Raw genomic sequence first — 22930 nt, 5'->3', positions numbered from 1 at the left:
GACCGTCTGCTGCTACCGAATACCTCTCACCGACCCGTGCACCCTCACAGAGAGGGACTCCTCAGGGTGCCGTTGGCCAGGCAGTGCCGGCTGGCGACACCCAGGGGAAGGGCCTTCTCTGTGGGGGACCCCACTCTCTGGAACGAACTTCCCCCAGGACTCCGCCAACTTCCTGATCTTCGAACCTTTCGCCGCGAGCTTAAGACACATCTATTTATTTGCGCAGGACTGGACTAGATTTTAAATTCGAATTCGTTTTAATGGGGATTTTATTATTTGTATTGTCATGTTAATTATTCGGCCATCTGTAATAAGTTTTTTAATGGATGTTTTATTTTGTATTTATATGTATATTTTTATCTGGCTGTGAACCGCCCTGAGTCCCTAGGGAGATAGGGCAGTATAAAAATACAATAAATAAATAAATAAATAAACTGGTGGTCCATGAACCACTAGTGATTCGTGAGAAAATTTTGGTGGTCCGCAGAAAAATTATTTGCATTTTTATATTGCATTAAATACTATTTATCTTTTTTAAAAATTCATATTAGTGGTCCACGGGATTTAAAATTATGAATTTAGTGGTCCTTGAGGTCTGAAAGATTAGTGACCCCTTCTCTAGAAGGTGTTGTACTTCTATGTTCTAGATTTGAAAAGTGTCAACTACCACTTCACACTTGCCTTTTGCTATCGCTCAGTGCAAGGCTGTTGTGAATTCTAGGGGGGAGATTTCAAGGAAAATGAAAAGTTCATTGTTTCTCTGAGACACGGTTTCAAGGTCAACGGGCTGGAACGGAGTACAGCTCCATACCAACCCACACTTGAACCTACCATTCTGAAAACATCTTTGAATTCGATTGGACATGGCGGGGGGAAGTATGGGGAGGTATCTAAGGAAAGGGAAGACTTGGGGATTTTGGTGTGCAAATTTAAGTTCTGGCTTTGAATTTCACTTGATTTCTAATAAACTATACCTTTCTCAACAAATGGAGTTAAGGATCATTCTTTCTTAGAGGCTCAAGCTGAGGCAGGTCTGACAAAGATTTTTAATGGGAATGGAAGTAACTGGATTTATCCAAAACTGGGGAATTATTCCTTCCTAAGTCTCAGAATGATTTGGGCCCCTATTCATAATCTTAACTACTCAGAAAAATTAAAGTGACCCCCACTGATTTAAACTTAAGCTAAGATATTTCCCAACCCTTCAGGTTTTCAGAAGTTATACTTTTTTTGCCTAGTCACCCTCCATATATCATAAATGACTGCAATGGTTTGCCACCAGGATAGATCCTACATGTGCCTCCTCATTTATGCTACTTATTCTCTCACCACCTTAGCACTGGCATGCAGAATGTGATTGTTTTCTCCCAAATGACTTGCTTGTCTTCCTCACTAGAGAGTTTTACACAACAAGGACAATTTTTGAAAAACAAAATATTAGATAAAATAAAATATGGGGAAAATAGCTTGTCACTATTCTCTTTAACATCGACTTTTTTTAAAAAAAAAATGTTCTATTTTTATTCTGAATTAGTCCTATTGCTTTTATTTCATTTTCATTTAGATATTTTCTGTACCTATTATCTGATTGTTTCCTAGGCAACATCTCTTCCCCTTGTTCCCCAAGGTCATCCATGCATTCTATTACACCTCCACAGATGGTCAACCCCAGAGAGCTCTCCTTACCTTCAAATCCTCAGAGAGGTCACTATAGTCCATCTCAATCAGAGCTTCTCGCGCATACATGTTGGAAGTCCTCTGGGAACTGCTGGTTGGCTCTTCCCCTTGGGAGCCACCCTAAAATCAACCAAAAGACAAAGGGAAGTTCACTTAAACCGTGCATCCTGGCTCAGAATTCTTTCCTCCCTGTAGAGTTACTTTCTTACCTCCTCCTGGCTGATATCATCCATGGTGCCTTTGGAGAGGGGTAGCTTAATGTCTTGCATTTTGCAGGCTTGCAGTAAATTGTGGCGGTCACTACGCTTCTGCTCCAGCTTGGTCTCAATGGCGGTGACTTCCTTCTGCAAGTGAGTCATCTCTCTGCAGAAAATGGCCCAAAGTGAAAGGACAGTCCAGACAAAGCAGCTTCCATCTCTGTAGAAATCTTGAACTAGGCAATGCCATGATTAGAAATACATACATCAGACATTCTCATTATGAGTCTTTCAGGACTGGAGACAGCAAACACCTTTGATTAAGATTCTTATAAACTCTTCTGATAGTTTAAAAGACTTCAGAAGTGTAATTTTACACAACTGCAACCTTTGGCAGGGATTAGTAACCAATGTGGCCATCTCATTTGAGTTCTCTCTCTGAGTGTACAATGCCAAACATTTCAGATGGTTTGGGATGCTTTTGTGGAAGGAGGTGAAGAAGCTTAAGAAGTTAATTGAGTGCAATTAGCTTATGGCATCCACAGCTTCATTCAAAAATGCATGGTTCACTGACACATGGTCATGTGATCATTTGATATCTTTTCAGAATAAAATGTTACGGTATATATAAGTGCATATATGGGAAAATCTTAAAATGTTAATGAAGTTAATGTGATGTACCAAAGCTTTGAAATATGTCGATTTATCTGAAATTAAGCCAGTGTGTGTGTGTATGACTGAAATAATTATACTGAAAAAAGTGATATTACAGGTTTTATAAAATGGTTATTGCAAATAGGTGATATTTTTGAAAAAACAGTATTTTCTAACCAGAGGGTGCAGCAATAAAGGTTCTATGGCAGAGATTTTGTAATATTTTACAATAATATTTTGTACTGTACTGTGACCATTGATGCTATGCTATACAAATAATGTGTGGATTTTTTTGTCCTCTGTGGTTTTCCTCTTTGTTTACATTTAAAGATTATTTTGGTAATTATGTTAACAGGGTCAAATAAATTTAAAAACATAAAAAATATACCATACATCAGTGGTTCTCAACCTTTTCTTCACTACGGACCCTGTTTAAATACTTTTTGTGGCCATGGATTATGGCCACAGACCCCAAGACTTAACTCAAGATTTAAATCACATTATTTCTTCAAGCCTTCATGAACTCCCCTGTGAAGACACCGTGGCCCCCCAGGGATTTGCGGATCACAGGTTGAGAACCACCGCCATACACACTTCCTTCTCTCTCCAAACATTGCAAAAATCAGGCTCTCACTGTTTCTGATGACTCAGGAATGGAGCCGCACCTAGCTACTAATTCAAACCAAGCTCCATGGATCTTGGGTTAAAATGAAGGACTTGCAGTTAACCTCCATCAACAGCTATTGATTGTGGTAGCAAAATAGAACCTTCCATTTTCAGCAGCAGTATACTCTGATTGCTGGATGTTGGGACAAGGTAGAAAAGTTGTGATCATCTAAATTAGTAGGTTTCCCAGAAACATCAGCCTGGTCCTGGGAGTTACCTGATACAAAACGCTGACAGAGTCTTGCCTTTGCATCTTTAACAGTTCCCTCCCCAAACATAAGAACTCTTCAATTCATTAAAACCATAGGCTGAAATTAGCCACCAGATATAATTTACCAGATGAAGCAGGGGCAATGGTAGATAGCTCTACCTTCCTGCTTAGATCTTGCTCTCGTAGGTCAGACTTACTTGTTGGCCCCTCCCAGCTTCTTACGAATCTCTTCCATCTCATGGTTCTTATCATTCACCTCAGATTTCTTGGCCAGGTGCTGGTTCTTCAGGTCCTGCAGCTGTGCCATGGTCTCATCTATGATCTTCATATGCCGCTGTTCCTCCTGTGATCATCAACAGGGAAAGCACAGATGTTAAATTGGTGGTGCTTTTCTCACTCTAAATCATGGATGCAACATAGCGCTAGTCCCCAACACACCTTCTTGAGTTTTTCTATCTCAGCTTCATCTTTCTTGACCGTCTGCTCCCACATGTGCACTTTGTCCTGATCTTCTTTCAGTTGGTTCTTTTCAAAGTCCAGCTGGATGCCTAGGCGGGTCTTTTGATTTTCAAATTCCAGCCTGGGAAGGGAAAAGGGAAAAATTATGGTATAATCCAAGCCTCCCTCTCCATATTAAAGTTAGTAAAAATCTAGCATCCTTGATCTGGAAGTGCCAGGGTGACAGAAATGGGACCAATACCTTTTTTTGGCAATCTCATTCTGGCGTTTCACCTTCTCTTCCTCAAACTCCCGGATATTTCTCACTCCGATTTCTCGGCAGAATTCCTCAAATACTTCATCTTCTACCTGCAATGATGGGAAAAGACTTATATAAGACCGGTCTTAAGCATAAAATGAAGGTGTGAGTGTGTTAAAATGAATAACTGAACACTTTCTACCTTGATATAAGATGTCAAGCATCCTTAACCAACAGCGTAGAGAATATGTTAAAAATATGGTTGCACTCTTTTCCCCCCCACTTTCTAAATTGCTGCTATTTCTGCAACTTTCCAGATTATCAACTATCTTCAGGTTTCTATCCTATTATATAACCTGCACCTGCTTTTCCTGTTTTAAGCCATGCCTCTTTGCCTGCTCTTGCTCTTGATCCACCATACCTGGTTCATCTTTTCCTTCAGCTCCTTCATCTCACGCTCTCGCCCCTGTATGATGTGCTTGATGTCGTTTATGCGGGGCCCAAAATTGGCAAGCTCACTTTCCAGCTTGGACTTCTCCTGTTGGGAATAATACTGAATCAGGACAGAACTCAGAAGAAATAAGAGACTGCTGATAGAATTCCCTTTTCTCTTTCTACATGGAAAAACTAACATTTTGATCTTTTGGAAAAATGGCATCTTATATCTTTTGAACATATATGCATAATATGCATTTCATCATTGGCGTTTCTTCATCCCAGCGTTTTCCTGCAGGCTCTGCTTTTCAGATTAGTGAACACCATTTTACGGAAGCATTTCATCACTTGCAATACAGAATCTAATATACTATACTTGCGAACCTTTTAAAATTTTGGCTATAGCTAATAGAACTATTATTTTTGCACCATTGTCCATTTTTTTCAGTCATGAAACTATTTCACCTAATTTAAGACTTGCAAAATTAAAAAGGACATCACAGGATGCAAATAATTATTTTATAAAATGTAAGCTCAAAAGCCTCTGTAGAGAAGAGCAGGCGGAGCAGGGGGAGGAGTTAAGCACACCATCAGCTAATTGTCAGGCGCAAAAAATTAGGATAATCCATTAGATTATAGCTCAGAAGATTTATTCAACTATGTCAACTAAAGATCAACACTAAATTGGCGTCAGCAATAGCACTTAGACTTATATACTGCTTCATGGTGCTTTACCCCAACAATCTGAGCTCTCATTTTACTGACCTCAGAAGGATGGAAGACTGAGTCAACCTTGAGCTGGTCAGGATCGAAATCCCAACAATGATAAGAGTCAGCCTACAATACTGCATTCTAACCACTGCGCCATCATGGTTCAGATAAGGGTCAATGGAATTCAGGAAGGATTGGACTTGGACTGTTTGTGGGAATGTAAAGACTCAAAGCTGATGACCTGCTTTACAATGCCCCCTAGCTCTGCCTGCTCTTCTGCTACATGTAAAGGTTCTGATTAAGGAACCCAAGCAAATCAGAACTCTTAGGTCAGGCACTTCCTCAAAGAAATTCTTTATCAGCACACTTTGAAGGAAAGCCGACTCTGATTTTTTTCCCCTGTGGTTACAGTATAATTAAAACCAGTAATGACCCCTTCCCCCAGTGTCATTAATCACATTGGCCAATTAGATTAATTGGCAGGCTTCTCCTACAAATCATCTCCTCCTTCCTCCATCACCCAGGAGATGATCTTGGCTCTCGTGAGAAAGCTCTGTGTTGTGTCTAGTAATACATTCCAAATTCTTCCCCCCTCCCATACAGCATGGCAACACTGAACCAGGAAAATGGCTTCTGCCAGGTTCAGTTCTGTGTTGACACTACATTATGCAGCATAAATCAAATTAAACAGAGTGGTGGTGAAGAATCCTATTGATTTGTTTTTCTTATCAGTTCCTTCCAAATGATTTAAGGCTCCCTTGCCAACTTCCTCCACACTGTTCTCCCTCATTCACCATTTGCTGCATTAGTCCACAGGGAAAAAATTGAGTTTATCACATAATTCATGGAGCTGAATGGAAGTTGGAGGTTTTAGTTCCAGCAAGCAACTGTCATACCTGAAGATTGAGAGCGAGGTGACGGGTCTTGGTTTGTTCTAAATCACTCTGGGAGTATTTCAAGCGCATCTGCAAGCCATGGGCCTGTGACTGGACCTGACGAAGCTCTGCCTCTTTACGCTTAGCCTTCATTTGTTCCTAGGGTAGGGAGATTTAATGACCCCAATTAAACCAATCCCCAAAAATGGAATGCAAAGACTGAGCTAAAGCAAAGAAGCGGTTAAATATGAATGTATATGTAGCAGTAAACCTTGGCAACTTTAAGACTTGTGGACTTCAATTCCCAGGAACTCTGGCAGTTGAAGTCCACAAGTCTTAAAGTTGCTAAGGTTGGAGACCCCTGGGTTAGACGTCAAGAATAATATCTGGAAAATTAATAATAAATCGTATTTCACACAGCTGAAGTATGATACGGAAATGAATGATTTCTAACAGGAAAAAATGAAGATGTGGTTTCCTTATTTGAGATATTTATGCAATTCATCAAAACAGGGAGATCTTAAACAGAAATCATTGCATTACATTAAATCTACCATAAATAGTAGTAAAAATGTGCTGTCCCAGATACAATCAATTTGCTGGTATTCAGTATACCACATTTCAATTTTACAACAGAAGTTTAGGCTCTTCTAGAATGTTACTATTTTAATTATTTTCATACAATATACGTCTCTTAATAGATTAATTTGGATATTGTTAAGTCTGAATGCAATATAAATATGAATGTATATGTAGCAGTAAACCATGATTTACTAATATACATAAGGAAGGACATATCAGAATACGTTGGACTTGGGCACTATTCTCCTGTACAACCTGGAGCAGGAACTTTCAAGATTTAATTTAATTTTTGTCAAATGCCTAGTTTATTCCTTAATGTATAGCTGAAATTTCAATTTTGCAATAAACTGTATTCATAAAGACACAATGCTGTTTGTTTAGAAACTAGCATTAATTTAAAATCAATAAACAAGGATGTGTTAAATCAAAATAAAAACCAGCTTTATTTTTTCTTGCAGTTGCATGGCAAGAGGAAGTGCATGATGCCTCTAACCCACAATTATGGTTTACTGTTAACAATACAGAGTCAGAATTTTATTTCCGCCCTCACTTGGGGAAAATATTTTTTAACTGACCATAATAAGGCACTAGGGATGCGGTGGCTCAGTGGCTCAGATGCTGAGCTTTCGATCGAAAGGTTGGCAGTTCGAATCCCTAGTGCCACGTAACGGGTGAGCTCCCGTTACTTGTCCCAGCTTCTGCCAACCTAGCAGTTCAAAAGCACATAAGAAATGCCAGTAGAAAAATAGGAACCCCATTTGGTGGGAAGGTAACAGCATTCCGTGTGCCTTTGGCATTGAGTCATGCCGGCCACATGACCATGGAGACTTCTTTGGACAGTGCTGGCCCTTCAGCTTTCAAACGGAGATGAGCACACCCCCCCCGAAGAGTCGGGGACAACTAGCACGTATGTGCGAGGGGACCTTTACCTTTTTAATAAGGCACTGTGCCAATTACCATCAGAAGGAATAAAAATGCATCTAATGTTGCCTGTAGACTTTGAGGCCAACTTTTCCATTCAAAACACTTTCCATATAAAGGAACATGTTTCTTGAGATAATTTGTAATAGACCAAGATGCATTTCAAAACCTTTAGTGGTCCTCTACTCTGAGCCAAATTCTGTCCATTTGACATTATAACAGCCTGTTATAGAAGCCAGCCTGACTTCTTTTACAACTCAAAAGCAGGTTCAACCTTGAGTTCCTCTGTCAGTCTCTCCTTCTTTTCCTTCAGTTTATCCACAGCTTTTTCATCCCAGCGCCTGGCTTTGGCTTTCAGATCACTGGCACCTCCTGAGATCACCCCTGATTTCTGGAACAGGGTTCCATCTAGTGCAACTGTCTGCAGCAGAAGCAAGAAAACAAAAGTGAGAAAATGAAAAACATACAGTAGCACTTCACAACAAGGAAACAAAAGATGAGGTCTTGGCTGACAGAGGCCCAGCTACAAAGGCTGAGAACCAAAATTTCTCTAAAGATACTGATCAAAGGATCTGGCAAAATTATTCTGCATCTCTGTACAAACACACAATAGGGAACAGAGAAAAGGATTCATCATCCTGTTTTACGCATGCTCAGGTTCAGCTTATGGACTCTCAGTCACACATTCACAGCTCTGAAGAACAGCTATACTGAAATCACATTCAAACATACACTGAGGTACAATCAGTTCTTTAGAATGTGTGTGAATTTAAAATAAGTGCTTACAACATATGTGCTCTCTCTCTCTCTCTCTCTCACACACACACTCATTCCCACTTACTGACATCCTTCTCAACTAGACTGGCAGGCACTAGCCAGAGGGAGGAAAGCTGCCAAATCTGGATTCAAAGAGGACTCCAAGAGTGGGCAGACTTCAGGACCTCTTTTACCTCCCCAAGTCCTTGCTTTGTTGATTCTCAAGTCTGATAGCTGTTGATGGGACATTGGGATGGGGGGGCTGCATGTGCTCTGGCCATAATTTCTTTTGTCTTGGCTCAGGTGACTTTTCCTTTGATTCCTTAAGGACTGGATACCTTTCTAATTATTTCCCCTATGGCATCTTTTCCTGCCTTTTGTCCACCCTGCTTACATGCTTGCTCCATCATAGGTATGGCAGCTTCAGTCCAGTTTCCCAGTCCTAAGTGCTTTATTTTTAATTCTTTTGAATAAGAAAAATTTTCCAGAATGTTTAGCTTCAAAGGAAGAGATCTGCAAATATATGGCAAACACAAGTATTTTCACTGGTAGTGATTTGCTTCATCTGCAGCTAAAAGTAAAAAAGTAAAAAGTAAAAAACTAAAAGATTCCCTTGATATAAACTTTACTCTTGGAGGCCTTATAGATTTATCTATTTAATCTTCTTGGCCATTACTTTATTCCCATTCTATGCTAAAGCCTTGGGATTTCCAGGAGGTCCCACACACAAGTATTAACCAGGTCTGCAAAAGTCAGCAAGGTGTGGCCACAGTGGATGAATGTTCTTTTTGCGCCAACTCAGAAAGCTCAAACTGCCCAAGGAGCTGCTGATACGGTTCTACAGAGGAATTATTGAGTCTGTCATTTGCACCTCTATAACTGTCTGGTTTGGTTCTGCAACCCAACAAGACAGACACAGACATCAGAGGATAATTAGAACTGCAGAAAAAACAATTGCTACCAACCTGCCTTCCATTGAAGACCTGTATACTGCACTAGTCAAAAATATTTATAGACCTCTCACATCCTGGACATAAACTGTTTCAATTCCTACCCTCAAAATGACACTATAGAGCACTGCACACCACAACAACTAGACACAAGAACAGTTTTTTCCTGAACGCCATCACTCTGTTAAACAAATAATTCCCTCAACACTGTCAAACTATTGACTAAATCTGCATTACTATTAATCTTCTCATTGTTCCCATCACCCAACTTCTTCCATTTATGACTGTATGACTGTAACTTTGTTTCTTATACAACAAAGCATGATTCATATTGATATTGTTTCCTGATTGCTTATTTGTACCCTATGACTATCATTAAGTATTACACCTTAGAATTCTTGATGAACTTTTCTTTTATGTACTCCGAGAGCATATGCGCCAAGACAAATTCCTTGTGTGTCCAATCGCACTTGGCCAATAAAAATCCAATCCAATCCAATCCAATCCAATCCAATCCAATCCAATCCAATCCTATCCTATCCTATCCTATCCTATCCTATCCTATCCTATTCTATGGTACAAAATAAACTTAAGCACATCTTCTAAGCATACATTCCTACAAGTCACAGAAACACACATATTTGAAGAAATGCAATATAATGTTCGGGGGACAGGATTATGGTCTACCTACAGCATGTTGGATACATTTGCTCTGACCTTGTGCCGCTGATGCCCACCAAAGGCAATGCGACGTGCATCTTCCACATTGTCACACACAAGGGCGTTGCCACAGGCATACTGAAGGGCCTTCTTGATATGAGGAGGCTCATATCGAATCACGTCAATCACAAGCTTGGCTCCCTTCAGTTCTCGGAGCTTTTCATCTGTGGGTTTCACCTGGGAGTGTGAGATAGAAAAGGCATTATTAGGCTGACTCCATATACTGTATGGACAATCTAGGCTGGAGAAGGGCAAGGATTCAGAAGGAAGGAATTTATTTGTTGACTCTAAATAAATTTAGTTCAGCTAGAGAACTCAGAAGGAAGAGGCAGAATCCCAGTCTTTTTTTGCTCCTTCCTTTTATTAAAAGATCTTTATTCAAACAATAGCATCTTTTTAAATTAAAACTGTCTGGGGAAGCACGTGGCTGCCCATCTGCAGGTAGCAAAAGACAAATGAAGAAAAATGTACCTTGCCAAAAACAAAAAAGTCAAATATTTGTGCTAATTTATTTGTCAATAATTTCACCATTCTTTTATTGAGAAACTGTGATAAAAAATTGGAGCCTACTGCTTGTCATCACCAACTTTTTAAAGCAAATTATGCTGAGAAATCAAGAATGTACCTCAGGTCACTGGGCTTTCTGTATGAACAGAAATTCTAATTCAATTTTTCCCATCCTGAAGCACCCAGGGTATGTTGGTAATTTCCACCCACCTTTTGCTAGGGTGGCTGCAGGTTATGGAACTGAGAGCTGGGTACCTGCTGGGAAAATCTCTAATCCAATCAACCAAAGTCTGCCTCACCTCAAGATAATCAAGAGGCAGGAAGGTCTCAGGCTCTCCTCGCTGCTCTTTGATGTACTGGATACAGTCCCGGCCTGTTTTCTCTGAATCAACAATGATGGCGTCCATATTCTTGCCCAGCACCTTTGTGACAGCTATCTGGTATTTTTTCTGGGTGGGCTGGCAGAGGTCGATTAGGCGTCCGTACTGGGAAAAACAAGGACATGAAATGAGGAGGTAGGCAGGTGAAATCACTCCAACCTCATTTTTATTCTGGAACACTAAGCCCACACCCAACCCAATGAGCTTTGGGGCTTGGTTCTGAAGCATTGCCTACCACAGAGCCTGGGTAGAGACGTTTTATGCTTTCCATGATCTCTGCCTTGCGCTGCTGCCGACTGTTTTCCTGCCGGTCGATCCGGGCATCCCCCAGCTGCTCCATCACCTGATTTAACTCCTTATTGATCTCATCAATGCGGCGTTTAGCCAGTTCAACTTCCTCTGTCAATTCTCCCTCCAGCTTCTTTTGCTCTTCCAAGGACTGCCTAAATGAGAAGTAAGGAAAAAGCAGTGGAGTTACTGAGTTCTAGGCACTCTTATACTCTTCTTTACCAAGGCGACCCAAACTCCTCATTCCTTTCCATGCTGTGATTCAAACCCCTGCCCATATTATTACAAGGATTTTGGCTCTTCCTGACCCTTACTTGCTAGTGGCAATGTACTCCTCCAGTTTCTCAATCCGCTTCTGGTTTTCCTCAATTTCTCGCAATTTCTGCTTTATCTTGGCCTATGGAAAAGATTGAGTATGACACACATTAGCAAATACGAAAACTATATCCGTCAGTATCTACCATGGGGTTTTGACACCTTTGGATGAGAACTACCATTATAAGCTACAGCAAAAGAATAAGATGAGAATCAAGAATATTTAATCCTGTCTTTCTCAACCTAGTACCTTTAATTGTTTTAGACTACAGGGCCCTTCAATATCAGCCTGGCAGCTCCATGTGCCTTGGATTACACCTCCTTAGCCAGATCATGAGTATGCTGCTCCCTGATGGTGATAGGAATTGTAGTCCAATTCACTTGGGCAGCACCAGATTGGAAAAAGCTAGATGACCTCATCCATATACATTTGGGCAGTTACAATTAAAGTGGGACATAGCAAAGGTACTACTTTATCCTTTTATGTTGGCAAGAAATAAATGGAGCAAAAGGATGAAGCAAATTAGGCCAACAATGAAGAGAATGTCATGAAAGGTATATATCATCTCATATATACAAGATATTGTCAAACATCCTTTGGAATTTGCTCAAGCTAATCCATCATTCTCACAAAAACTGGGACACTGTTCTCAACAGATGCTGCAGCAGCATGATGTAGATTCTCTTCACGCTTTCTCATCAACAGCCCAGTAGTATATCTTTCTTCTAAAGTCTATGGGTTCTGCATAATTCTGCAGAACATTTTCTGCAGAACATTTAAGGCTGGAATGTTTGAAACTAGACATCAAATTCTTTAAGAGCTAGCCAAAACCATACAAATCACCATGTCTCAGCTGCTCTATTAACAATGCCTCAATGACATTGGCCTAATTAAGACTGACCTACATTCAGTCTTTTCATGCTCTCAAGGTGGCTGTCACTCTCATTTTTACCTAACATTTCAAATTATATGTAATACATATGCAAGTAGAAGCAATTAATCCAATTTGTCATTTTTGGAACACCTGAGAAGTTCGCACAACTTGGAAAGCCACAGAAAGCAGATTTTAGGGCAACAATATATGAGTAGATTCCATGGAGTATTTTATGGGGCTGCAGGAAAGAGATCATAAAATAAGGCACTTGAGTGGCATTCAGTTCCCTTTGTTCTCTCACTCTCCTAATTGTAAAGCTAGACTTCAGGACTCAGAAATAATGGTATGGCTGGAGGGTGGGGGGGAAATCCCACTGATCTGGGGATGGGCTTCAGGGCCCTACTGTAGTTTGTTTTCTTCCTGTTGGAATAATAAAACAAATGTAAATTAAAATAAATGTTACTCAGTTTTTATAAAATAAATTCAGTACATCTGAGGCATTGAAACTGGATGAACTGGATGCAAAGCTTTTTGTTTAATTTCAGGAAGACTGCTTGCTATAGAAAAAATCAGCAAAGACACTAGAATGCTGACCTCTTTAAGAAATGGACTTATGAAATTTGAAGGAATATACAAGTGGAGAAAATTTGAGAAGATGGACTAATCTTAAAAATGGACTGTAAGAAGAAGTAATATATGAAGGGAAGATTGTATTTGTATTGTTCTTTTTCTTTTTTCTTTTTTATTATTCTTTCTTATCTCTTTATTTTTATTGTGAGGGGATTTAAAGTTTTAGAGAGGGGTGGGAGTTTATGTATATTTTGTATATTTTAGCTTGTGATTGTTGGTCATAATACCCGGTATTTGCTCTGGGAAGTCTGGGGGGGGGGAGGGGGAGGAGGGGGGGGGGAAATGATACATGGATTGGTTATTAATGTACAGTAATGACTGAAGATATGAAATTAAAATTTGAAATGATATTGGGGCTGCCCAACTGCCATTTCAGAAAGAAAGGGAGAGAGGAGTTGAAGGAGGGAAGAAAGTAGGTAGAAAAGAGTTGAGAAGGAGGAGGGGAATAAGAAGGTTAGAAAGGGTGGAAGAAGGGAGGAGTGGAGAAGGAGGAGAGGAAGTAGTAAAGTGAAGGAGATGAAGGAGGGGAAAGTAGTAGAGGGTAGAGGGAGGTTGTGAAGACAGGAAGTTGCAGTCGGGCAGACTCGAATCAGCAATAAATAAAAATTAATGATTAATGATGGATAACAGATTGTACATAAATATGATGTTGGAAAATGAAAATAGTTTTTTTTATTAAAAAAAAAAGGATGCTGACCTCTGTTTCTACTTTCTTCCTCTCTTCTAGATCTAAGCGGTCTTGATCTGCCTTCTGATCACGGTTGAACTTCTCTAATTCCTGAGCCAAGGTAGCTGCCCTTTTGCTGGCCTCCTCCTTCAGACGATGGTATTTTTTTACCTGTGAAATATATGATGAAAACAAGCAAAATAAGTTAATTAGATGATCTCTTCCTTTCATAATTTATTTCATCCCACCCAATCTACAAAGAATATGAAAAGTTATCTTATTCTACAGTAAAACATATAAGGGCTATGTGCAAAATTATGATTCAGTTTAAACTGCCTCTTAACCAATCTCCAAGGTACTTCTCTTATTCCCAAACTTAAAGAGCTGTCTCTGAGGCAGGAGTGGGGAGGGAGGATTAAAAACTACATTTTATTGATAGCAATAGGGCCCAGAATGGCTGATCAAGGAACATACACCTCTTCTCTTCATTGCTGGATTTAGGTAGGTTTTAACAGCATTATTTCACAGCATTTTGTTCTTCCCAACCAATTGTGACTTTTTCTGCTTTTTGAAATCCAAATCACTCCTCTTTTCTTAGCTAATTAGTTAGGCATCGTTGAGTTCAATACAAACTGTTGAGATTTTGTTATAGTGGATTTTAATCCCTGAGGATAGGCTACAGAGAAATACATAAATTATTTTAAGTGGTTGGGTTTTAAATATCACGGTCAAACAAATCCTCAGAGAATCAAAGTACTTTCATCACAATCTCACATAAGTAGCTCTTTACATCATTATCAACATTATCTTATGGCACATAAGGCACCATTGCTCTAGGGACATTTTATCTCATTGTCCCAACATTAAATTAATTTTAGCCTGCTTCTGACTCGGATTCATTTTTTTCCAGTCTGCCTAAAATCATAAGCTTTTTTCTCAGCAGAAAGAGAATTTTTTTCATGCTATGTATTCTCTTGGGAGATAAGAGCACGGTTTACTGATATCAAAACATGCATAGCACCAATTTCCGTCCCCTCCATGTGAAAACATTAGAAATCACATTCTACAGAAGGGGTGTCACACTCAAGGCCCGGGAGCAGGATCTGGCCCGTGGGGTGCCTAGATCTGGCCTACAGGGCTGCCTTAGAAACAGCAGAGGACTGGCTCGCGGTGCCTCTGCCGTGAAAACGGAGTTTGGGAGGGCTGTGTGCAGCCCTCCCAAGCTCCATTTTCATTGGCAGAGTGTTACAGGAGGCAGCCAAAAACTGAGCTCGAAGCCCGTTTTCACTGCCAGAGCAATCAGGCCACCACAGGCACTCCTGACAGGAGTGATTTTGAGCTGACCACACCCACCCTGGCAATGCCTCCCCCCAATGTCAAACACAACCCTGATGCGGCCCTCAATGAAATCAAGTTTGACACCCCTGTTTTACAGGCTCAAATAATATATATATTTTAAAAAACCCAACATTTTAAAATACTTAACAATCCTTTATTTCTGACTACTGGCTTTGTAAGAAATCAAAACCAAAGACTCTAACCCTCTCCAGCAATATCATAGCAAGATCTCATTCAGTGGATCACACCTGATTTTCTTCTAGAGTGAGATCACGTCCTTGACTCTGGCTCTCCTCTTCCATGCGCTCTTCAAACTCCTGTCGGGCTTTCTCCACTGACAACATCTCCTTCTCCAGCTCATCCATGTCACCCTTACGCTTTTTGTATTGCTTCTGTGCATTCTGGAGGGACTTTTTGGCAGCTTCCAGTTTCTTGATCTTATGAGAAGTATTTTCTTTGGCCTTGATATATTGGGGCCGCTTCTGATTCAGTTCAGAATCCTTTTCCCTGTCAAAAAAAAAACCTTTTCTTTAAAAAAACAACCCCATCTTAACCATTCTATTTAACTTTGTGCAAATACACACCACCACTCTAAATGGTCACTCTGAAGTAAATCTAGGCTCTCTGTTTGAACCAGATGTGCTACCACACAAGCCATTGAATTAGAATACGTCCTCCATGTGAAACATTAGCTATCATATTCTACAGGTCCAAACAATATATATATATATTCTGACTACTGGCTTTGTAAGAAATCAAAACCAAAGATATATTTAAGAGAGCAGTAGGCAATTTGGTACTCTCCAGAGATTTTGATTACATTTTCCATCATTGCCAGGCACCCCGGCCAATACAAGAAATAAAAACATCTGCTATTATCTTTCTCGAGCAGGATCAGCAAGAGCTATCCACACCTTCAGAACATTTAAATCTTATGCTTAACCAGGTCAAAATTTCAAAATAAAAATGCATCAATTTTTTATTCTTCTTTTAAAATCAAAAATTGTTCACATAGCTGTCCCCTAGTTCATACCAGCATTATACTGGGCACACATACAAAATTCAGCAGAACACAAACTCAGGGTAACATGCAAAGATAACTGAAGTCTTAAGTCAACCACAATTATTTATCTATTCACTGGTCAATGAGCACAAACAGCAGTTCTACACACACTTGTTGATACTTTTCTATGATAAATATAATACAGCAGGCATTGCCTTAGAAATAGAAATGAAAAGTTACCCAGGATAAGATGGCCAGCGAATAAATTCAATAAACAAAATAAAATAAAATGTTATTCTTTTTAAAATAAGCACTCATAAACACTACTGGATTCTCTTAAACACAAAGATGTCCTTTTAGTTTCAGATCTGAACTTAGTAGATAATTTAGCTCAGTTTCTGGAGTTACTTATTCTGCACACTATCTAGTCTTTTAAGTGTTTTAATTCTGGGTCACAGACAAAGACAAGTGCAGACTGCAAATGGCTAGTCACAGGCTCCATGGTTCTTATTCCTTAACAATGGAATGAAGTGTTTTCAGAGTTCACCGAGTTGTAGATGAACTGAGTCAAAGTGACTTCTTATTCTGTGAAGGGACCCAGAGTTGTAATATAAAATGATGCCGATCCCATGAGTCTGAATTCCAATACCCCCAAAGCCAAGATCTTACTTGATCTCCTTTTCGATTTGCTGTTGCTCTCTCATGACTTTGCCCAGCTCCTTCTTCCTGTCCTTGAGTTCATCCTCCACCTTGTCCATGCGCTTCTTATCCTTATCAATCTCCTTGTTCTTGGACCCCAGTTCCTTGTTTAGCTTTTCAATTTCAGCCTCATTGTGGTACAGCTTGAAGAGTTGGAGCTGGACTTGAGCTCGCACAACCTCATCCTTTAGACGCTGATATCGATCTGCCTGGTTCCCCAAAAAGGAAAGCATTGAATATACCATATAGTCTAAATAAGCTCAAATCCCATTTAAGACAGCCTTCAAAAGAACCCGTAGCAATAGTAACGTCATACACTTTAGGTAATAGCTTTTAGATTGGGTCCACATGTTACATTAAGCCACAATTTTATTACTCCTTGGCAAGCCTTATGCTAAGCCATACCCCATAATTGCAACCAACAGTGGCCAAATGTTGCATTCATATCATATCCTACAGCAAATTCACCACAAGAAACCAGAAACAGGAAAGAAGATGGAAACAGAAGAATAGCATAACATTGAACTAAGTTTCTACTTTAATCAAATACAATGTAAACAGAGGGGATTCCACCACCAATCCACCAAGCACCATGAAAGTAGGGGTAGTGTGGTACAGTGATTAAGATATCAGACTGGATCAAAGTCACGTTCCCACAAAACCTCAGAGCTCATTAGGTAATGTGAGCTACTGATTTGGTTTTAGTCCACAAAGCTGCTGTAATAGGGATAAAATGAGAAAGGAACCTCCATGTGCACCTCTGTGAATTCCTAGATAAAATATGGGATTTAACTTTGGTAACAAAGGCAGCTTATGACATTACCTCCTCTTTCTCCTGCTTGGCCTCCTTACGCTCTGCTGCAATGTTTTTCTTGCGATGGTAATTGAATTGGGTGTCTTCCTCTGCTTTGACCATCTCCTTCTTGCGTTTGTCGTACTCCTGAGCCAGCTCACCCGAGCGACTGATCTCTTCAAAGAGGGCCGTGCGTTCCTTAGGATTCTTCATTGCAATGGACTCCACAGCACCCTGGAATTTATTTAATGTATGAATATAGTTGCCCATCTCATAGATGTGACTCAGCTAAGAATATGTTAACAATGAAACAAAATTTAGAAAAAACAGGCATTGGTCACTGAAGATAAATCCTACAAAACAACTTGTTCTGTAGGACAGTTGGGGTACCATAGTGATTAAGATGTTGGCCTAGAAACCAGAAGACTATGAATTCTAGTCTCGCCTTAAATAGACACCTCTTAACAGACCATCTAACCTCCCAATCCCTGAAAAACATCCAGGTGCTCAGTATTTTGTGAAAGAGCAGCAAGGTTAGAATCAATCTATGAGTATGGTATTCTAGAAGGCAGGCACTATGACAGAAAAAGCAGGCTTTTGAGGTCCCATCAAATGACATTCTTTGACTGAAGAGACCTGGAGCGCACGCTTTTGGCAGACTTTGAGGGATGGGTAGAAATAACTGGGGAAGATGTCCCACAAATAACCCAGCCTTAAGTCACTGGGGGGTTATTTATTTTTTATTTATTTGTATCCTGCCTTTATTATTTTTACAAATAACTATAGATGGTGAATATATCCAATACATCTTCCTCTTCCTATTTTCACCGCAACCTCCACCCTATGAAATGAGTTGAGTGTGTGTGACTGGCCCAAGGTCACCCAGCTGGCTTTCATGACTAAGGCAGGACTAAACTCATAGTCTCCCACTTTCTAGTCTGGTGCCTTAATAATCATTAGACCAAACTGGCTCTTTAGAGATGGCAATTAACCAGCCCTTTGAATTGTACTCAGAAGCACAATGGGAGCCAACGCAGCTTGTAAAGCAGAAGTATAATACTGATTTACTGAGGTGCATTCATAACTGCCTCTACCACTGCATTACATATTAGCTGCAGCTTCCAGCCTTCAATAATCCAAAATGACAAAATCAGACCTAATATAATGTCCTCCTTTCTTCTAGCACAACTTGGATCAAAGGTATGATTCTGATATTTTGGATTCCCATCACTGCCACCCACAATGGAAAATAACATGGCACTGATAGCCCAAATCAGCTATGGTCTCCTGCTTCTAGTGTAAATGATAAGCAACATCTCTGAGAGATGGATATCTTCAACATTAGGGATGTGGCGAATCAATCTGAACTTCTATCTGCCTCTCCTACACATCAGTATTCCTAGAAGCCAAGCTTAGCAGGACAGCAGCATTATCTTCTCCAAAGCACAGGATCCCTTTCAGCATTCAACATAACAGCAGTATAATCACACCTGGCCACTCTTTTAAATAAAGGTTGACCATCACCAAGCTCAAAAGATTTTTTTAGCCATTATTTTTCCAGTACTGGAGAAGCCAACAACTGCTGTGGACTTTCTATAGACACAAAGCTCACCTATTTTAAATACATCCAAGTCTAAACATATGTAGTTAATCCTCAATTTACAACCGTTTGTTTAGTAACAGTTTGAAGTCATTCATGAGCATTTTCTGACTGTTGCAGCATTCCCATGGTTACATGATCAAAATTCAGACTCATATTTATGACGGTTGCAATGTCCTAGTTGCAGTGTTGATCATGAGATCAACTTTGGCAATCTTTAGCTAAGCAATGTCAATGAGAAAGCTAGGTTCACTTAACAACTGTGTTATTAACTTAACAACTGCAGCAATTCACTTAACAAATATGGCGAGAAAGGCCATAAAATAGGGCAAAATTCACTTAACAATGGTCTCGCTTACCAATAGAAATTTTGGTCCTAAGTGGTTGTAAATTGAGGACTTACAGTTCAGTTGCCATTGTTAAATCGGTAGGAGAGAAGTGCCAGTGAATTGGAGTCTGATCTATTAATGCTAAGAGACCAAGCAATTCAGTTGGACTCTAAATTCGAAAATACACATACCTGGAAGACAAGGAAGTTCCTAGCTTTGATCAGAATGCCCAGCTTTTCCAACTCCTCACTGTATTCACTCAACTGTACCACCTTGTTGTTTATTTTGTACTCTGATGAGCTTCCTAAAAGACAAAAATTTCATTTATCTTCAACCAAAAATACATACATACATACATACATACATATGTCTATGTGTGTGTGTGTGTGTATGTTTGTGTGTATAGACACAGCATTTCTTCACACTTCTTGCTCACACAGCAAATACTGTTTAACTTTCCAAACAGCCCTCTGATGCTAAGGAATTCTACTCCCCATCCCCACCTGAAAAGAAATCTGTTCCAAATGCAAAACACAAGCAGAGGAGAAGAGTTTCACATTCAGTTTTACTTTCACAGCAGCAAGCAGGGGATAGAATAAGGGAGGCTTCTGTGGGGCAAGGCCGAGGGAGAGAAGGGGATAGGATAGGAGAGACTTCTGTGGGGCAAGGCTGAGGGAGAGAAGAGGAGAGGAGAGGCTGTTTGTAACTACTCATTAATTTTCAAGCTGTGTCAATTTATCAAGCCTGATCACATAGTTTTGTAGCCTAACTTTTTGCAATATGGGATAATGGATCCCCCATCCATTCTAGATCTCCCAAGAATTTCCCCAAATAATATTTAGTGCTTACCCACGATGACTCTTGCAAAGGTGCGATCTTCAATACCATCTTCAGAGTAGACCATGCTGACAAATGCACGGTTGGCGGCTGGTTTCCCAACAGGAGCTCCATGAATCAAGTCTCGCAAAGTCTTTACTCTCAAATTACTAGTCTTTTCACCAAGCACAAAGCTGATGGCATCCATGAGGTTTGACTTGCCTAGATGAAAGACAGCAAAGAGACATATATTTTAATATAAATATGCTTAGTAAAATATTGGATTGTCATTTGAATCAGCAGTTGCCAAGCCTTGCCATTACAATCTTTTTGATGCTCATCTTTTCAGAGTATTGTTTCTGGGCATGTGCAAATTATGAATTTCTTTCATATATATATATAAAAAAACTCCTTTGATTGAAAAGTAGGTGGTATTTTTCCAGCCTCCCCATGATTTCTTCATGATATGAGTTGCTCAATCCAGCCAATAATTACCATCTCCATCATGGTGAAGTGACTTTTTTCTTGAGCCACATGCAGATGCAACTGTTTTCCTCTTTGCTCCTATGCAATTATTGAAATCTTATAGTAAAAAATTAAATTTGTAATATTTGGGTGGATCCTCCATACATATATACACCCACAAGAAAAATTTAATTACTTTTCACCAATGTCAATACCACATTATAACAAATCTCATTTTTTCTATATTGTCCTAGTTATTAAATGCCATCAGGTAAAGCTCAACTCTTAGTGACTTCATGAACGGTTGCCAGTTCAACTGTTCTTCAGACCTATACTATCGCTTTGTAAATTCCGAGAAAGCTAAGCATTTTCCACAGCTGCATGACAGGCAGAATCTCAGCAGGGATAACTTTATGCAATTAAATATACTACCTCCTGGGACTTGGTCCAACACACAATTTAAAAAAAAACACCTCAATCCTATATTTTATTAATGTTCCTCTGTTACTTCTTAATCCCAAAATTCTTCTAACGTACACATCTGCTCACAGGCCCAGTACCTGAAACAGGTAGATAGCTGCATAAACAAGCAAAGATGAGCGAACTGGCAATACTTTTAGCACATCTGAACAGCATTAACATAATCAGGGATCTCAAAGATGTTTCCTAATGCATCTCCACATGAGCATCTTTCAAATATAAAAATGTGCTCAGAACTGAGACACATGCAAAAACAAAGGAGTGAGGTCTTGTGGAAGTGGAACATAAGCATAACATTTACATTCAGATGAAAACCCAACCACTTTTTGACTCTATTACAAAGTGTATACAAGTGGTTCATATAGTACAGTATTGCTTCCTTTTTTTTAAGACAGCACATTACACAGACATTGTCACTCAGATTTTAGTCTAAGCCTTTACCCTGCAATACTAATTTTCTAAATTGTATGATGGATCATGTGCTGGAGAGAAGCATTTAATGATACCAGCTCCCGTCTCCCAGAAATAGTTCACTACAACTCAGTTTATAGCTCAAATAATAATTATTGAATAATATATAATAATAATATAAATAATAATAATTATTGAACTTGTATGCCACTGAACTTGCAGAGGCTCTGGGTAGCACATAACAAAAGAAATTACAATAAAATCTATAAAACATTTAAAAAGATAAAAAGCATGCCAAGCAGTTTTATTTACATATTGTTTATTATTAGCATTTATGTTGTACTTTGCAGTCACAGTCAGAGTAGAATTATAAATCTTGCAATAAAGTTGCCAAATTCCAGTCCTATAACTTTTTAAACCATAAAACCTGTTAACCTGTTATATGAATTGAGATAGTGTGCAACCCAAACACACAACTCATTGATAAAAGGGCTACACAGTAGTAATTATCCAGTATTATTAAGAATGTTCACTAGACATTCTTCCCTTCCCTTTTTCTGCAGCAAATGCCAATCAGGATAAATCGTGCAACTTAGTGTTAGAACCAGGCATGTGTGTGTGTCTATCTATCATCAGCTGCCCATCTCTCTATATCGTTCTCACTGATGCCAGCCTAACGGCCTTCAACCCGGGTCAAGTAGCCGCCACCAACCCAGAACAGCGATTCATTCAGACATGCAAAAACGCATCGCGGCCAGGCTTTGCTCTCGCCGAAGCCCACCGAGGGTAGCTTGTACTGGGCTAAATTACACGGTGTTTGCTTTATCCCATCCACCCACCCAGCTCCCCATCCGGGCCGAGATACGGCCTTCCCTGTCCCGCCGCAGCCGAGGTTTGCCTTACCAGACCCATTGGGCCCAATGATGGCCGTGAAGCGCCGGAAGGGCCCGATGATTTGCCGCCCCTTGTACGATTTGAAGTTCTCGATCTCGATCAGTTTGAGGAACCCCATGTCGCGAAGGGAAGGAAGCAGGCAGGAGAGGCGGAGGGGCGGCGGGCCCCGACACGTGAACCCTGGCCAACCTCGGTTGCCTAATCGGAGACCCCTCCCGACCCCGTCCGCTCGAAGCCCGCTTTCCACAAGGGCGGGCGCCCGAAAATCTCGCGAGAGCCCGCCGCTAAATTCTCAACCCCCAAACTCGGGAGCGCCCCCTGGGCCGTCGCCTCAGCCACGCCTCCTTCGAAATGCCGGAGATTGATTGGCTGTCCCCTTCTCGAGGCG

General features: G+C 40.1%; 1 protein-coding gene across 1 annotated transcript in view; it reads right to left on the bottom strand.

Moving 5' to 3' along the window:
* The window catches only part of SMC1A (structural maintenance of chromosomes 1A), a 32337-nt gene extending 9519 nt beyond the window's left edge, over nucleotides 1-22818 (bottom strand). Inside the window, exons 1-19 of the mRNA XM_058173497.1 lie at nucleotides 22552-22818; nucleotides 20326-20514; nucleotides 19668-19780; nucleotides 17578-17781; nucleotides 16725-16963; nucleotides 15301-15559; nucleotides 13745-13885; nucleotides 11542-11624; nucleotides 11175-11382; nucleotides 10859-11044; nucleotides 10050-10229; nucleotides 7901-8047; nucleotides 6145-6282; nucleotides 4524-4640; nucleotides 4106-4212; nucleotides 3844-3985; nucleotides 3603-3748; nucleotides 1887-2040; nucleotides 1687-1797 (exon numbers count right to left, since the gene is read on the bottom strand). Coding sequence (XP_058029480.1) covers nucleotides 1687-1797; nucleotides 1887-2040; nucleotides 3603-3748; nucleotides 3844-3985; nucleotides 4106-4212; nucleotides 4524-4640; nucleotides 6145-6282; nucleotides 7901-8047; nucleotides 10050-10229; nucleotides 10859-11044; nucleotides 11175-11382; nucleotides 11542-11624; nucleotides 13745-13885; nucleotides 15301-15559; nucleotides 16725-16963; nucleotides 17578-17781; nucleotides 19668-19780; nucleotides 20326-20514; nucleotides 22552-22660 — 2973 coding nt within the window. The 5' untranslated portion in view covers nucleotides 22661-22818. The remainder of the gene's footprint in view (nucleotides 1-1686; nucleotides 1798-1886; nucleotides 2041-3602; nucleotides 3749-3843; nucleotides 3986-4105; nucleotides 4213-4523; nucleotides 4641-6144; nucleotides 6283-7900; nucleotides 8048-10049; nucleotides 10230-10858; nucleotides 11045-11174; nucleotides 11383-11541; nucleotides 11625-13744; nucleotides 13886-15300; nucleotides 15560-16724; nucleotides 16964-17577; nucleotides 17782-19667; nucleotides 19781-20325; nucleotides 20515-22551) is intronic.
* Between the last annotated feature and the right edge of the window lie 112 nt (nucleotides 22819-22930).

This window comes from Ahaetulla prasina, chromosome 2 (assembly GCF_028640845.1).
Source record: "Ahaetulla prasina isolate Xishuangbanna chromosome 2, ASM2864084v1, whole genome shotgun sequence".
Taxonomy (NCBI): domain Eukaryota; kingdom Metazoa; phylum Chordata; class Lepidosauria; order Squamata; family Colubridae; genus Ahaetulla; species Ahaetulla prasina.
The sequence above is the reverse complement of the archived record's forward strand: the minus strand, read 5'-3'. Positions and strand labels throughout refer to the sequence as shown.